This window comes from Hippocampus bargibanti, linkage group LG19 (assembly GCF_051943395.1).
Source record: "Hippocampus bargibanti isolate YZ-2025 linkage group LG19, ASM5194339v1, whole genome shotgun sequence".
Classification (NCBI taxonomy): domain Eukaryota; kingdom Metazoa; phylum Chordata; class Actinopteri; order Syngnathiformes; family Syngnathidae; genus Hippocampus; species Hippocampus bargibanti.
In genome coordinates, this window is record NC_142752.1 from 8,223,678 (window position 1) to 8,240,688 (window position 17,011).

A 17,011-nucleotide genomic window follows, 5' to 3' on the forward strand; every position below is an offset into this window, starting at 1 on the left:
TTGGGACGCCGGCGTCAAGAAATGAGTGGCCACGTTCTAAGGACACCTGCGATCGGGATGTGACAAGGTGATCGGAGGCCCACGCCATTTCTAATCAATTCCTTGGCATGCTTGCGAACAAATGTCTTTTCAAATGTACAACTATACTTCCTCCACAGGGATTGCCAGTGACGGCATCCGTGTTGAGCCTTAATCTCCAACGTACAGTACACATTTTGAAGGCGAGTCATTAGCATATTGCACACGTGGAGCCACTCACACACGCACAAGCAAGCCTGCAGATTGACTTGCTCAGCAAGAAGTGGCTCACGAATGGCAGTTCTCTTTTCTTTTTAACGCTTGACAGTCTTATCAACAGTGCTCAGGTGGCGCTCCATCTGCTTACGCGCCTTTTTAAGCGCGTGCGTGCACACGCCCCCTTCCCTCTCGAACAAACACACGCACGCCAATGCACATTCAGGGACTAAACCATCTGCCCTTTTGCAGTACTTTCACTTTGGGGCGTTGTAATTTTTTTTTTTTTTTTGCTTTTAGTCTCCTCAGGGCTTTTTGTTGGCACATTTGACAGCTACTGTATGTCAGTTTGGATTTGGACACAATTCAGCACACGTAATCATGTTGTATGTGGGTTTGTCCATTTTATGTTTAAAAGTAATGTCTTTTTGTTGTTTTGCTTTAAATTGATCCTCTCCTCTTTCATCTCGAACTGCTTTATGCAACAAAGAGGGTGCAGAAAGTGCTTAAGTTTGTAGACTGTCTGTTTCTTTTTTATTTTATTTTGTTTGTTTTTATGTTCCTTTGACTTCAATATGGCACCGCGAGTGTGGCTGTCTTTACAGCAGCTCCTGTATTTTGTTTTTCTACTTCTTCCTCTCCTTTGTAACTTTCTCCAATGCGAGATAAAGGCTAATTCAATCCAGTCCAATCCAATCTATCCCCCCCCCCCCCACTCAAAATAAAGTTTTAATGTTACTGGAAACAAATAGAGAGAGAGAGAGAGAGAGAGAGAGAGAGAGAGAGAGAGAGAGAGAGAGAGAGAGAGGGAGAAAGAGAAAGATAGAGAGGGAGATCGATAGATAGATCAATCGAAAGATAGATAGATCGATAGAGAGAGACATGCTCGCACTCACACTGAGTTCAAAAATAGAGAATTAAATCGACCCAAACGCTTATCAAATATGGCAAGTATTTGCTTTGTCGCCAACAGCATAAAGCTGAGCAGTTCATTTTTTTCCCTTTCCCATCATTGTAAATCTTTCAAAGGGCTTAATATACGTTGACCTCCAGAAATTGTGGATTGGTTTTTCGGCATGTTTTGCTCAATATGAGGTGAAGTGGCCTCTTCTCTTCTCTTCCTTGCCTTATTCTGGAGCTCTCAGAGGGAAAAAAAACCTTAAAGGACAACCGACGTCACTCTTTTGTTTTTTAACTGACATCACAAAAACGTTTGATAGAATCTAAAATACCCAAAACACACAGTATGATATTTTTAGTCAAATGCAAAACACCAATAAAAATGACTTAAAGTGTCCAAAATCTGCAAAAAATTGAGCTGCGAATTGTGCATTTTCAGAAAATCCCGCCCCCAGTTCGTGACATCACGCCAAGACGTCTTGCATTGCTGGAGAATCCAAACAATGGCTTTAGATTCGGAGAATATGCTTTCTTGTTACACATCCAGTTATGAATATGATTCAAATAGTTCTGAAGAGGAAAGCATGCATGTTTGCAATCGATTAAAGAATTATTCCATGCCATTTTGAGGCAACATAGGGGCAACAATGGATCATCAGAAAAGAGGCACAAAATGGCGACCTCCAGTGGCCACCTCCGCTTCCACAGGCTGATAAATTCCTTATATGGAGCTTGGACTCCCTCTTCTGGCGGCTTTTGGGTGCAACACCGTTCTCAGACCAAACATGTACAGCAAAATACATTGACGTGATGGAAAGACGCTACAATGCGTCTTTTTTTACGGTCAGGGGGCGGTCCTTTCATGACGTCACGTACGGACTCATCACCAACTCAAAAACAAGACTTCCTGAATATTCAGAGCGAGTCTTAAAACGTAAAATATAGCTATGTGCGGTGGAATCTTATTAAAATACACTCAGTAGAAGTCATTTTACAAATTATGGACACAACTTGTCCGGAGATGTCGGTTGTCCTTTAAGACTCCCTGATGGACATGAATTACACCAAGTATCGTTCATTGGAGTTAGGAAAATGACATCAGAGTGGGCGCTCCTGCTTGCACTTTCAAAGATGGTTTACACTCCAGGCTGACTTAATGTCCCACACACACAAAATATAACACAGTGCAGTGACCCATTACCTACCCAGTGGGGCAAAATCAATAAAAAGGCGACGTCTCCTTATGGCGACGTGACCTTTATGTCACCTTGATGCTACGCAAAATGAATAGTGAGCATGGGCCCGGTGTAATGCTGTGCACTGTTGTTTCGCTACACTCCCATTAACAGCATCAATAGCAAAAGTGGTTCGGGATGTTTTCGCCCGCCTGTATTGACTTTGTCATTTTGCTGCCGTGTGAGGCGGTTCAATCTTTGGGTATAAAATGAAAATGTAGTACATTTTAGAGAATGAGCGGCTCCGAGTTGCTTGGTGAAGTCATATCAGAGTGCATGCGCGTTACCTGCAGAGAGCCTTGGTCTGGCGCGCGGAGTCTGCATTTCCTGGCGCGCATGCGGCAACATGTGGTAGCGCTTGGCCTCGTTGACGAGGTCTCGGCACGCCTCTGACGACTTGATCAGCTCCTCGTTGTCGACCACGTTGAGCAGGTAGGACGGGTGGATGAAGGGGAGTCGCACAGAGGCCAGCAGATCGGACAGGTGCTGGAAAAGAAGAGGTGGGGCGGGGGGATGAGTGGCTTCATGTTAATGTTTCCCTTCACTGCCATCCCCGAATTTATTCTGGAATTGAAAATATGTTGAGCGGCATTCCCGAATTTGGTTTTTTTTTTCACGCTTGGGTCCTGATGGCACTGGCCATGGCCTCTGGCAATGTTTTTCTTTTCCACAAAGGGTCAGCATTTCCTTTTATTCCATGTCAGCGCTTTGTTCCAGCTTCAGCTATTGTTGAAGCGCTATATAAACCAATGTATTGCATTGTATTTTGGACAGCTGCCCTCATTTCAAGCTCATATTACTCCAGACTCATATCACTTAGGAATTAACTATTTTTTTCTGATGAAAGAAGAGAGTCTAAGGTTTCTTACGCTGCATTGAATCTTTATGTAGTCAGATTAAAAGCTTTCTGATTCTGAAACTAAATATTCTGTGGGTCCTGGAATTTGAGTGAAAATGACAAAAACCCTGGAACTGGTGTGGTGACATTTTTGCACGTCTGGTAGTGAATGAGTTAAAAAGTGATTCAAAAATTGTAGAATTGTAGAATTGTGAAATATGAAACCAGAATGATTCATTCAATTGATTCAAAGTAATTACCAAACATACACACCGGAAATGTTGGAACATATGTGACGCTACAGTTGCCATGGCAACCTCATCTCAAGCTGCACAACGCATATGATCGTCCGTGTTTAAGTGTGGCGGCCTGAAACTCGCCCGCTCGCCCCCGGTGGGAGTTTCGACTCGCACGACAGCAAAAGCTGTAAACAAGCCGCCGCCGAGTGTCACAGCGGCGGGTGGCCGCTGACCGGGATGACCTCAAACGGCTCGTTGCATCGTGCCCCAGCTGGACACGCTGGCCAAAAAAAAACCAACAACAACAACAGACTTCCAGATAGAAGCAAGAAGTCAATAATAAGGCTGGCATCTCACCTCCCACACCTGAGTTCCACTTTACTCTCTCCTGAGTTGAGTTAGAAAATTCAGCCCCGGGAGACCGTTTCTCTTTGCGAATTAAAATTTGGTCGGCGTAGCGATTGTGAGTTGAAATAAAAGGTGTCGAGAATGCAGCAGAAATCACCAGAGAAAAAAAAATGTTGATTCCGTGCAGAATCTATGGTAATGTGGCAATACACAAATTGTATTAGCAGTTATTAGTCTCGCAGTGGAGACGTATTATTTTTATTATTATTATTACATTTCACAGCAGCAAAGTGATGAAAGGAAGAGGAAGGCAAAGAAAGAAGTAGAAAAAAAATACAGGAGCTGCTGTAAAGGCAGCCACTCTCGCGGCGCCATCTTGAAGTCTAAACAACAAAAAACGAAGTAACAAATAACATGATAACACAAAGAGACTGACAGTCATTCAATCTGAAGCACCTTGTCCACCCTCTTTGTTGTATGAAGCAGTTCTAAATGAAAGAGGAGAGGAAAAAAGCCTCCTTTTCACCAGTGGATTGGGGATGTCATGGTGAAATGTGGACGTCTGCTACAAGCTAAATGTTGAAAGCAAACACAAAGCGGGAGCATCCATTGACGAAAAAAGATTATCTCATATCTCCTGCCCAACGTAAATCCGCTTCAATACCAAGCAGCGACAGTTCCACATACGCATCGGCACTCCTTTGTTCTCATTGCGGGCTTCACAAGCCATGCATACAGACAGCAGAGTAAATAAAGCTCAAGGAGTAGAGATTGTATTGTGGTGAGAAGAGGAAAAGTGAAAGGACGCAACGGTGCCCGTCACGGCGGACATCTGCTGATGACATTTCCGCTCAGCAAGCCCCGCAGATGGGACTGTCGGCTCCCGTCACCCACAGGGGAGTGCACCGTCTGCCAAAACAGTTTATCAAACAAGCCGCGCGGGTAAACACGGGCAGGACCTGGCAGATTTAAGAAGCACTGCTTCCCGCGTTCTCCGGCTGACCTTCGGAGCTCAATTAAAGCTTTTTTTTTTGCAATCCCTCGTTCAGTCAGGTGGTGACCTACAAGTGTCATTGCGGATAACAGGTGGGTGAAATTTGAATTTGCTCTGATTTTAGAGGAAAATTAAACATCAACCCACATAAACTAATTTACCGATCCGCGCTGCTCCAGCTATCTTCAGGCAGCAGGCGGTGGTCACCCTGAACCGATTGCAGGGACAGTCTCACCGAGGGACAATTTAAGGTGTTCAATCAGCCTGCAATGCACATATTTGGAATGTGGGAAGAAACCGGAGTACCCGGAGAATTCCTACGCAGGCCCAGGACTCCACAAAGGGCTGCTGTGAGGTCGATGCGCTTACCAATGGATCAGCAGGCCATCTCCAAATAAACCAACATGCGAAGGCGTTACAGCTTTTAAAAGAAACGGATATTTGAACAGGTCTGCCGACCGCAATAACTACAAGAAGCTTACAGGCGTATATTTTTAAACCTCCGCCGGGAAGGATCGCTACTGCCGTGGAGCTGTGACCTCAGGAGAAAAAGACCAGGCTGATCTTTGAACGGTTCGTCTGTGCAAGGTCAACTTACGCAAGTTAGCGGAGAGATGTCTAATCAAGAGAGCACCCACTGTGAAGCAACATTGCAACCGTCAAAAATTCAGTTCAATGTTGTCACTGTAATTCAGATTTTTCTTGTCAGCATTACAAGACCCACCCTCCTTTAATTGGCCGATTAATTCAATATTGAATTTTCATTGTGCCAAATATCAGAATGTGCATCAGCCTCAAATGAAAAAAAAAAATCTATCTCGCCAGTGTTCTAATTGAAACTTCTCACTATAACAGATCGTAAGTAATCCTCATTGAAAGTGTGAAAGATGTACAAAAATCAATAGCGGCTTTTACACATTAATCCCTACAAACTCGGTGGAGTCTAATTCAAAACGGGCTATGTCAGAGAGACAACGGAAAGTCATTTTGCTGTGGAATTTTTCACAGTACAACGGCCATCGTAGGAACACTGCCAACACGCTTTCGGTCGTTCATTGAACAGCTACAAACAAACAGTCCGAGAGACAAAGGAAAACATTCGCAAGACTCCAGCCTCCGACGCAATATAGCGGGGGATTACTGTAATCCAAGATCAAGTTTGAACTGTCACAAAAAAAAGGAAGGAGAAAGAGGAGGTTTCCATGGCAACCCACACAGGGAATTCCAAAAAGCAACTTCAGTGACGGGCTCTCAATACAGTGCTCAATTTGACTTGTTCTCCCCCTCCAACCCCTCCGCTGTCTTGCCTAAGATAAACTTTCTGGGGAACAGGAGAGAGAGAGGAGGAACAAAATGAAACAAAAGCACATCTAGGGCGAGCAGACGATACGTAATACAGTACGACCGCTATATAAAGGTTGGAGGTCAGTGTGGTATGTGGGTATTTTCCGGTGTAAAAGGCGCACCCAAGAGCCTTGATTTGTTTTCAAAAGATGACCCTGCGCCTTATATATGAAGTCACAACATGTCTCGCATATACTGTCAGCAGCCAGCGACTCCATTTCCCCCTGTAGAAGAAGGAGTACATAACCGCAGCCTTGATTGTAGCGCCTTATGTGGTGTGCCTTATATTTGGAAAACCTTTATATATTTATATATTATATTTGGAAACATGTTTCATTCAATGAAGGTGCGCCTTATAGTCTGGTGCGCCTCATACAGTGATACCTTGGCTTACGAGCTTAATTGGTTCCCAGAAAGTGTGTGTAAGGCAAAAAGTATATATTCCAACATTAATGTCCCATAGGAAACTATTAAAATGTGAACAATCCGTTCCCAGGTCCCCATAAAACATAATTTCCAACTAAATAAGCCTTAAAACTACACACAATATACCTTATTTTATGTATAATAAATGTGATATGTTATTGTAATTAAAGAAATAAACTACTATATTATAAAGTCGTTTTATTTACCTTTGTGATGGTGGTTGATGGCTTGATAGAATGGATAGCTTTTTGCATAAAGTGTCTCAAGGAGCTCTGGGTTGTACATCTTAGAAGTTGTGATATAGCAACAGATGCAGGCAGACACACTAGAAACGTCATTAATAACTGGTTCCCTTGCTTGTATGTTCTCTTCAAATTGTACAGTTGGCTTGTGCGGGTTATTTGTGGAGCCTGATTGATGGGATACTTTAACCTTACAGTCTACACTCTGCTTTTGAACTATCAATAAAGTTGAAACGAGTCCAAATTTCACTGTATTTTCTATCCATTTTCTCACCACCATTTCACTTTTGTTTTTTGTTCACTTTTGTGTTTTTGTTTCAAGCTCTGTCGTCTCCCTTTCGTGTGTGTGTGTGTTTCTGTGTCTGTAACCCCTGGCCCCGCTCACTGCTGCGTGTGTCCCTTCCCTCCTCTACCACAGATCTTGACCAATCATGTGCGGCTTTAACCGAAGACTGGGGGCGGGGAATAGAGGACAACAAAAAAAGTCGGCTGCCATTTTCAGCTCTTTGTTAAGAGAACCGACTTGTTCGCAAATGACACATCAGTCATTGTGGCGCTCCGTGTGTTTCCCCAAAAAATATTTGTCTGCCAATATTATATTCTCACGAATGTAACATTTGTAAGGCGAAAGGTTCGTTAGCTAAAGCGTTAGTAAACCAAGGTATCACTGTATATGTAAAATCTTTGAAAATACAACATTCATTGGGGGTGCGCCTTATACACAGGAAAATACGGTACGCCTAAACGACCTCTGCATCGTCAAAGGGTAACATCCTTGAGGGACATCACTTGTGACATTCCCATCGATTAACCACGTTTGACGATTGAGAGTGAGCGAGGGAGTGACAGACTCCATTCCTCTCTTGGGGGCCATTGCTCTCTCTTTCTGGCAAATGAGGGTGCATTTTCCAAACAATAATTTTTAGGGTGCTTACTGCGATTTTAACAGTTTCTGTTCAGCAGGCTCATTTATTATGACTAGCGACATGCAAGTGCTAAAATGCCCGACATATGGTAGCTCTCCGCGGGAGGGCCCAGTTCAGAATCGGAAGAATCAGAATGGACTAGTACCATCATGGACATGACAAAGGACATGACAAATAAGTATGGGGGACACTAATAAAGGCTAATCTAGTCTAATAGAACTCCTTAGTGGTACATGTCAGGAACAACTGTGAGACAATGTGCAAAGTATCAAGCAAACAGTGGTTCAAGTGAGTACAGAGCTGGAGCTATGCTCATAACGGGATGCTGTTCTGCAGGGTTGTGGAAAATTGCAAAAAGGCACTATATATTTATATTTTGTTACTGTTTAGAGAGTTAATGGCGACGGAAGAAGCTGGATTTGGTGCGCATGGATCGGTAGCGCCTGCCCGAGGAGGGTCACTGCAAAAGGTGGTGGGCAGGGTGCGGAGGGTCTAGTAGGATTTTTCGTACCCTTGTCTTGGTTGTTGTAGTTTGCAAATCCTCGAGAGTGGGTAGCGCGGTGCCAATGTAAACTCTGTCTGCTACTAAACTATGGTCAGAAATATATTTCAGAAAGGCCATACAAACACAACCACCGCCTCGTACATTTTGGCAGTTATTTGTGGGAAGAAAAAAAATATATATATATTGAAGCCGCCTGCTCCAGGTAAAATTTCCATTAACGCCTCGGAACGACAAATGACTAAAAATGAATGACACAAAGGGTCATGTCGGCTGCTTCAGTTTGAAAAATAGACAACCCAGCACCCCCCCCCCCCTCCACATGAATAATAACACAGATGGAAAAGAGTGCACGGCCTCATAAACAAACCCATCCAATTGCACACTGCACACACATTCAGTCTGAGCGAAATATGCTTGCGCTTGGCCACAAATGATGTTTTTTTGGCATCTGCGTGTGTGTGTGCGTGTGTGTGTGTGTGTGTGCGTGTGTGTCTGATGAAACGTGTGTCACAAGCATCTGATTTGAAGGTAGGCCAACTAGACCTCACAAAACCATTCAAACAGGAATATGTGTGTGTGTATGTGTCAGGCAGAGAGGATATGAGCGAGAAAGGTAGTGAGGGGGTTGGTTGATGGTGAGTGGGAGAACATGGAGGAGGTGGGGGCGGAGGAGATGGGGGGACATGTCGCCCTGAGCCGCGACTGACAGGTGCAACGTGTTTCGGCATGACTTCATCGGAAGAAAAGGAACATATTCGGCTGCGAAACTCCTCGCCTCTTCCCAGAAGCAGTCTGCCCTAAATATTAGGTACACCCCTGAATGCACTCATTCTATTTTCAATTCTAAAGGCATCATGTCAATATAAGGTTGAGATTAAAGTAGTTATAGGCATCGTGTTAGCTTCCTGGCGTACGGATTTGACCTACACCGGATATAAAGTTGCCACGGTTGAGCGGGCGCGTCCATCTGGCTGCACACATCAGGACTGAGCACGCTCTGGGACCACACAGATGTCCGTGGAGGTCCACAGTTCACCGGTTTAAATCTACTGTGAGCATAAAAGCCGGATGACCAAAACGGCGTCATACCAGACTTTTGTTCAGTGTATGACCGAGACGGCAAAGTTTCCCGCATGGGCGGTTACAGCGAAACGCTCATCCTCGTTTTCCACTCAGCGGTCTTTTGTACGTGTTCAATTACTGGAGGCCGGTCTTTGCCAAAAGCCTGAATGGGACCTCCATTAGGGCTCACATTGACATTTCATTTCTAGTGGATCTTATCTGGCCAGATGACAAAAGAAGCTGATTAATCGTCTCTTTGGAAAGTGGCCAGTGACTGTAACATGGCTAAAAAGGACACTTAATGGCGTGGGAGTAAAAAAAAAGTTCCATCCCAGCCATTAGCGATGGTAACAATGGCCGTCCGGGCACGACATTTGCGATTCCCGGGCCAAACGAATACAGTTAAAGGTACTACTTAATGTGCTTTCGTAATAAGATGCTGTAATTTTCTTCAGCTTTTTTTTGAATGCCCGAACAAATTATATCAGAATGAATATCAGGGGACAAAAGTGCTTTGAGGCGGTGTGTGTGTGTGTGTGTGTGAGTGCATATTCAAATGGATTCCCTGTTATTTGAAAAAAATGATCCCATTTTACCTGCAACGTCGCTTTTAATTTGGCCATTGTCTTTTGAGTTCAAAAGCGCAAAATACTCCTCGTCACGCGCCATTAGGTGGGATTAATTGTGTTTTTTGGTGGTGGCGGTGAGGGAAAAGGGAACGTTGCATCAGCCACAATTGTCCTTCAGAGGAGTCTGAAATGCGCGACTCGTCTCCTTCTGACTTCGGCGGAGAGAAGAAGTGACAGTCATTACTTTCTTTTGATAAACCAAGCGGCGTCAACCTTGGGTAATGAATCGAACTAGAACAGAGTCTAGTGAAAGCGTTCGGGTCACTGGAGTTTGTTCAGGAGCTCACTCATTATTTTAGAATCCCAATTTCTAATTTTGGATTGGACTGCTACAGTGTGTCCTTTCTCAGTTAGGGGCGTTCCTTCCGTGACGTGACGTCAGGAATTGTCATCAACCAGAAACAAGACTTCCGGAATATTCAGCGCGTGTCTTAAAACGTAAAATATAGCTATATGCGGTGGAATCTTTGTAAAACACGATCAGTAGAAGTCATTTGAAGACAATTTAACAAATTATGGACACAACTTGTCCGGAGGCGTCGGCTGTCCTTTAAGGCGTGAGAGGTGGGATTCTGGGTGAATTCTAAAAGGGTCGAGTAAGGACCACGGCGAAATACATACACACACTAATGCTCCCTTCTGTCTTCTAAGCGATGTTCATGCCTCGTTTCCCCGCTGCCATCAGACGCAAGTTGACAGGCTAGCGGAAAGAGAAAATTGCATATTATTTACTCGCCGTGTTCAATATGCCACTTTTCCGCTATACAGCCCGCAGCTTGAAACACACAAAATGGGCGCACGCTGGGATGAATGCAAAGGCGTATACACACACACATGCACATACACGGACCGACGAGCTGACGCCTTAAAAGTCGCGCGGCGACATTCTGCCCTGACATGCCATTAAAAGTTGTCACAGGTTCTGCAGGAGTGATTTTCCGCCTCGGGATGAAGCACTGGTGGATGCGGACCGTGAATGCGGCACGCCGGAACCATCTGCAAGAGGCTGTTTCCAGTTCCCACCCGAGGAGGTCAGGGTAGAAGATTCCAAGTTGGTTCTTGTCATGCTTGGATTGTCGCCCCCGACCCTTTTTTTTTTTCAATCTTGGCAATCGTCTGTACCTTGTTCTTCTACTTGGCTCAAGCGCAAGGTGAACCATGGCCTCACATCCCAGGAATATGTGAATGGCTTGTCCAGACAAGTGGAAAAATGTAACCCCCCACTCGCCCTCAAGTCTAGTTCTTCGCTCTCCATTAGAGGGTGAGATTGCTGGACTGAACGGTTTGGGGGGTTTTGGACTCACTCGTGACTTGCAGCTCGGTCGGTCAATGGCGGACGGCTCGCAACTACGACGATAACAGCCTTGGATACATGATCCTCAAATTATATAACTGTATAAATACACATAAAATTTCCAATTTTGATACAAAAAAAATAATCGCCAAAACAGTTGCTCTACAATGTTTGTTTTTTTTCTTCACCTACTTTCCTTTCCCATAATGCATGTGGCAAACAAATCCATCCAAATAAACCGTCATCAAACAGATTTTTTTGAGGGAACAACTAAAAATAAGTGACTTATAAACTGCCGTATATGTGCGCCTTATATGTGAAGTCATATTGAGCCACAGCAGGTCTCCTTCTCTCCGAAGAAGTGACATAAAATGTAGCCGTACTTATCAGGGCTTCACGTTTTCACAATAGCTTGTTTTGTTTGATTTTACATTTTTAGTTCATTTTTATACCATTACCGTATTTTCCGGTGTATAAGGCGCACCTAAAAGCCTTGTTTTTCTTCAAAAGATGACCCTTGTGCCTTGTACGCAGGTGCACCTTATATGTGAAGTAATATTGAGCCACAATAGGTCTAACACTACGATCAGCAGCCACCGACTCCATTTCCCCCCGACCATAGAAGAAGTAATGCTTAACCGCAGCCTCTACTGTAGCACCTTATAATGTGGTGTGCCTTATATTTGGACAAATTATATCTATTTCGATATTATATTCGGAAAACTTTATGTATACAGGGTATATGGAAAAAGTTGGAAAATACACCATTCATTGGGGGTGCGCCTTATTCTCCAGTGCGCCTTATAGACCGGTAAATATGGTACATAATAAAATAAGACGAAACGGCAAATGCAAAATCAAGAATAACGATCCAGGTGCCAACAGGCTTACATTGATTGTGCACGTCCGATACGGCTAACGCAGGCCAGCATAGCGTCGGCTCAGCCAAGTCGGCTTCGCCAAGTCGGCAGCACTCAGAACGGATGACTCTTCAGACGAAGGACGGCCAGCAAATCATCTGCTCATCTCACTTCCATTTTTAACTAGGCCATAAAAATCAACGGCTTTGTATTCGCGGCGCTCGCCCTCCGGAATCGATAAGAAAAATCCCACGGCTCCGAGATTGAAACCGTGGCTCCTCTTTGCTTCCGCACAAACCCAAGCCGGAGATGACACTCCGACCTTAAGGCTTTCTTATCGATTTTGTGTGACGTGACACTTTCTGACCTGCTCTTGCCTGCTGTCGATATCCATCCTGAGGATGTCACCTTTGACTGTGATGAACTGATTCAGAGAACAGTCTGACACCTCGCCGACAAACGTAAAAAAAGGGTAGCAGCTGCGTGTTTGCCCTTTGCTTTTTCATTAAAAAAAAAAACAAGATCATATTCTTTCTTTCCTTAACTCATTCGCTGCCATTCACCAATTTATTCAGGAATTGAAAATATGATGTAGAGCGCCATTCACGAATTTGTTCGGGATTTGGTTTTTCATGCTTGGGTGCCGACAAAGCGCTGGTCAGACCTCTGGCAATGTTTTTCCCTTCCACGAGGGGGCAACATTTGGTACATGTTCGCGCTTTGTTCCACCTTCAGATATTGTTTAAGCACAATATAAATCAATATGTATGCATTGTATTGCATTCCAAAAACTACGAATAACGGATGGATGTACAGTCGACCCCATTTCAAGCTCATTATAACTCCAGACCCATAAAACTTAAAAATTAACTATTTTTTTCCTGATGAAAGAAGGGAGTCTAATGTTTCTTACACTGCATTGAAGGTTTATGTAATCCTAAAACTCAATAGTCTGTGAGTCCTGGAATTCCAGTAAAAATGACAAAAACCCTGGCACTGGAGTGGACACATTTTTTGACACATCGTCTGGCGGTGAATGAGTTACCTGAACTCTGGAGACGGAATCCCGTTTGATCCATTTGATGACCGTCTCGTACACCAGCTCCTCTGCTTTGGTGTTGAGGCTGTCGTTGGACAGGTAGGCCACCAGGTCTTCCTTGGACACGCTAAGGATCTCTTCCTGTCCTGCCACCTGATCAATAGAATTCATTTCAACCATTGACTTCAAGTCGTTCCGACCTGATACGTCTCAAAAAGTCTCCAACTGGTACAGAATTGTTAAGGACGGAGTCCCTTTTTCACCTCAAACCATTGAAGAATAAGACGAAAATGATGCAACGGTTGCCTTTCGTACCTCTGGGAAGTTCTGCAGCGCAAATGCTTTGGCCATGTTGTGCAGCTCCGTGCAGGTCATGGCCTCAGCCATTGCCAGTACTCCCAGGCAGTTTGCTGCCGTTAGCTGTTTCTCTGCAAGATGAAAACAAAGATTTAGAATATCAAAGTGCATTTCTGAAAGTATTCTGGCTCAGGAACAGAAATGAAAATCGGGGCTATTGAGCAGATTGTGAATAAAACGACAAAGAAGAAGGTCAAATCAAAAGACCCGCGAGGAGGGTGAGAACCCAGACAGACCGATGAGGTCGAGAGCAAAATGGCACACGTCAAAGATGATGTCCAAGGATTGTGTCACAGCTTATCTGCTTTCTAGCTACCTCGACACATCTAATAACTCCAAATGCCTCCCGGGACAAACAAACAGGGCAGGAATCGATCGCGGCGAGGAGGATTAGGGATTAGCCTGGGAACATTAGTGAGGTAGATTTTAAAACGACCAGCAGGGGGCGAGCTTGCAAACTCCTCTGATTGATTGATCATTTTTTGACATAAATAACCAAAAATAGACGAGTGAAGTTGTGTAATCAGGATGCTATCAGCCGCACTGATGAACTGACCCCAGTGGAAGATGCTGATTAAATAATTCAAGTGGAACCCATGCTAGGTCTTAATATTTCTATTTTGAAGGGAAAATGTGGCAAACTGTCAATAGAGGCGGCGGACAAATGCGTTCCTGTAAGTCGCCGCCATGTTGGTGTCAATTAATTTCAAAGAATAGCAAAAGTAGGTTGACAAGGCAAGACAAAATGATGCCTTGCTCAAAGACAAACACTTGTACCAGTATGAAACCCCTTGCCGCCCTTCACCTCGAGCCCCCGTTCTAATGTGCTAAAATGTCACAAATCTTGTCGAGGCGGAATGAATTGACGTCTCGGAGGAAATTAAGTCGACAATTGGCTTCCATATTTGCCTTTTCTTTGTTGTGTTGTGTGGCCCAAATCGAGAAAAAAAAACCCAAATCAATAGACGCTGTTTCGGCTGTTTTCTTTTCTCTGCTCGCCCGACTCTGACCTTTTTGTCGACATACGCTTCCCTCATGTTCGCTATACCTCAAACAACTCCCAAGATGGAATGCAAATACTGACATTTGAGGCTCCTTTTTTATTTTTATGGTCTGCCCCTCCGAGAAAGGCTTTTCCAAACTTTTGGTGAAAAGCCATCTCGTGGCGGACACCGCCAGTCAATTCACTGATGAAATTGTGTATTTCATGGTGAATCTTCCCGGCTCCTTTCCAACAGATGCAAAAGTCGTAAGTTACCAAGCAACAAGCTACCTAGCCTTGGAGACAAAAGTTTTAGGACACACCCACCGAGGAAAGAGACGCAAACTTTGCAGAAGGTGTTAAACTGGAACTTATTGGCGGCTTCCAACAGAGTCTTGGCATTGGCCGAATCGATGACCAGCGAGCCCGTGTAGACAAACTCCAGCAGCTGCTCCAGAACTTCGGCGCTGATGTTGCTCAAGCTCAGCTTCAGCATCTCGCCATTGCGCGGTTCTCTCGATGACCTGGTTCGACCAATCGGGGGACACAATTGAGTTTGAAAGATGTTGGGGAGCTACGGGGTGATGAAAGGAATGTGAGACATGGAAAAGGGATTTGGGAGTTATTTCTATTTTATCGAAAAATTGCAAATAGTGAACTGCAAATATGCAGGAGATTTCCTATATATAAAAATAATTATACAATACCTCCCCCAAGGCTGAGAGGAACAGAGTATGTTCTACTCAGGCCGGGCTCGGATGACGGCGATTCGTCCATGCGGCGGCGGACGCCCGCAGGGGAGATATTAAGGCGTTAAGTAACACCTCAACATCCATGTTTAATGTCCCGCGTGAAACAATAATCCACTCAAGGGCAAAATAAATGGAAGCCCCCCCCCACCTGCAACCACTTTAACTACCCTCCCTGCGGCCGCAGACATTGGAAAAGTGGTCGGTATTAAGATGGATGGTGGTCCTTTCCATGTGTCAATCAAGATTTGTTATTATTTTTTTGTTGCTGCTGCAGGAGCCAGTATACTAAATTAGAATATACATATATCTGTACATTATAAGAGTGTTTCAAAACCCTCAACGTCCCTTTACAGTCACAGGATACGTTTTTTCTATGGGTGAGCAGCGGCAGCCACACGCGCCAGCGTTCACTCAACCCGGAAGTAACTCAAATAGATAGAAAGCTAGCTAGCTATTAGATAGCCAAAAGATACCTATTAGATAGCTAGCTAGATAGCTAATAAATAGCTAGCTGGATCGCTATTTAGCCAGCCAGCCAGCTAATAAATAGCGAATAGATAGCAAATAGATAGCTCGGTAGCCAGCTAGATAACTGATATTGAATGGAATTTACAAGCAAACATAGATATTATGTATATATGTATAAATTGGGAAATTTCCTTGACGAGGACTTATCAAGTCACTCAAACCCCCCCTTTTTAACAACATTTAAAACATGAATGCTTGGAACTGGACTTCTAACAACAGGATACAACGACAGAATGATGGGAAGCAGGAAAGACAGTAAAAATAAAGAAAGAGAGAGTGAGAGAGAGAGTCGGAAAGAGAGGGAGAGAGGAAAAGGGTGAGGCAGGGGTGAGACGGTTCTTCCACAGGGAGCCAGCAGCCATCCTTAACTAGGAGGGTTTGTGTTGTTCCATGACTTTTCAAGGGCGATAAGACCATTGAACTGTCACCTTTTACACCCCCCCCCCCAAAATAAAAGCCCACCACCATCAAACCTGCAGTAATATCCTGTATTATATGAACTCATATGAAGACATTAGTCGTCATTGGAAGCACACCCAGGGAGGGTGTTGAGATGAGAAGGACATTCCAAAATAAAACATTTTTTGTCTCGGCATGGCTGTAAACACCCAAAGTAAAAAAAAAAAAACAATTTAGCATGTGATTATTGTGACTATTTTGTTAAATGTTTTGTCCTCCTGCAAAGCAAAAAGCCACATAGCGTTATTGACCTTTATCCTGCACAAAGGCCTGCCTGCAGGTAGGCGGGCAGCGCAGGGAGACGAGCAGGTGGGAAGAAAGAAAGGGAGGAAGAAGGGGAGGGTCAACGTGGTGGAGGAAGGATGGGAGGTAAGAGCTATTGAATCAAAACCAAACAAACAAAAAAAGGAAACATCAGCCTGGTCAATTAGTGCAGCAGAGCGGCCATGGAAATAAATGAAGGGATTGTCTGAAAAAAGGGAGATGAGCTACGCTTGGATGGCGGAATCTGTTTGTGAAGAAATTGCTACACTTTGGCGAGGAGGAGAGGAGAATGAAGGGCAAACACACATGATGCACATCACACTTCACACACACGTATTGACGAAAACGTACAATTCAGGCAGTTGAGCATCCGTCTCAAGGTTCATGATTTGACTTTGATAGCAAATCGGACAAAAATTCTCAAGTATGCCAGTTAAGGGTCCTTTGAAGGGAGCAAAATGGCACACTTCCAAACAAAATGACACTCTTCCTCTGTCTTTTTGAGAATGTTTTTTATAGGTGTACTCATGTTAGCTATGGCGACCCAATGTCAT

General features: G+C 44.2%; 1 protein-coding gene across 2 annotated transcripts in view; it reads right to left on the reverse strand.

The window, feature by feature from the left end:
- Window positions 1-17,011, reverse strand: part of klhl29 (kelch-like family member 29) — a 128,606-nt gene that overhangs the window by 25,006 nt on the left and 86,589 nt on the right. For both annotated transcript variants that reach the window (XM_089021986.1, XM_089021987.1), the window contains 4 exons: window positions 14,782-14,978; window positions 13,431-13,543; window positions 13,122-13,268; window positions 2,657-2,855 (listed from right to left, as the gene is read on the reverse strand). In XM_089021986.1, coding sequence (XP_088878112.1) covers window positions 2,657-2,855; window positions 13,122-13,268; window positions 13,431-13,543; window positions 14,782-14,978 — 656 coding nt within the window. The remainder of the gene's footprint in view (window positions 1-2,656; window positions 2,856-13,121; window positions 13,269-13,430; window positions 13,544-14,781; window positions 14,979-17,011) is intronic.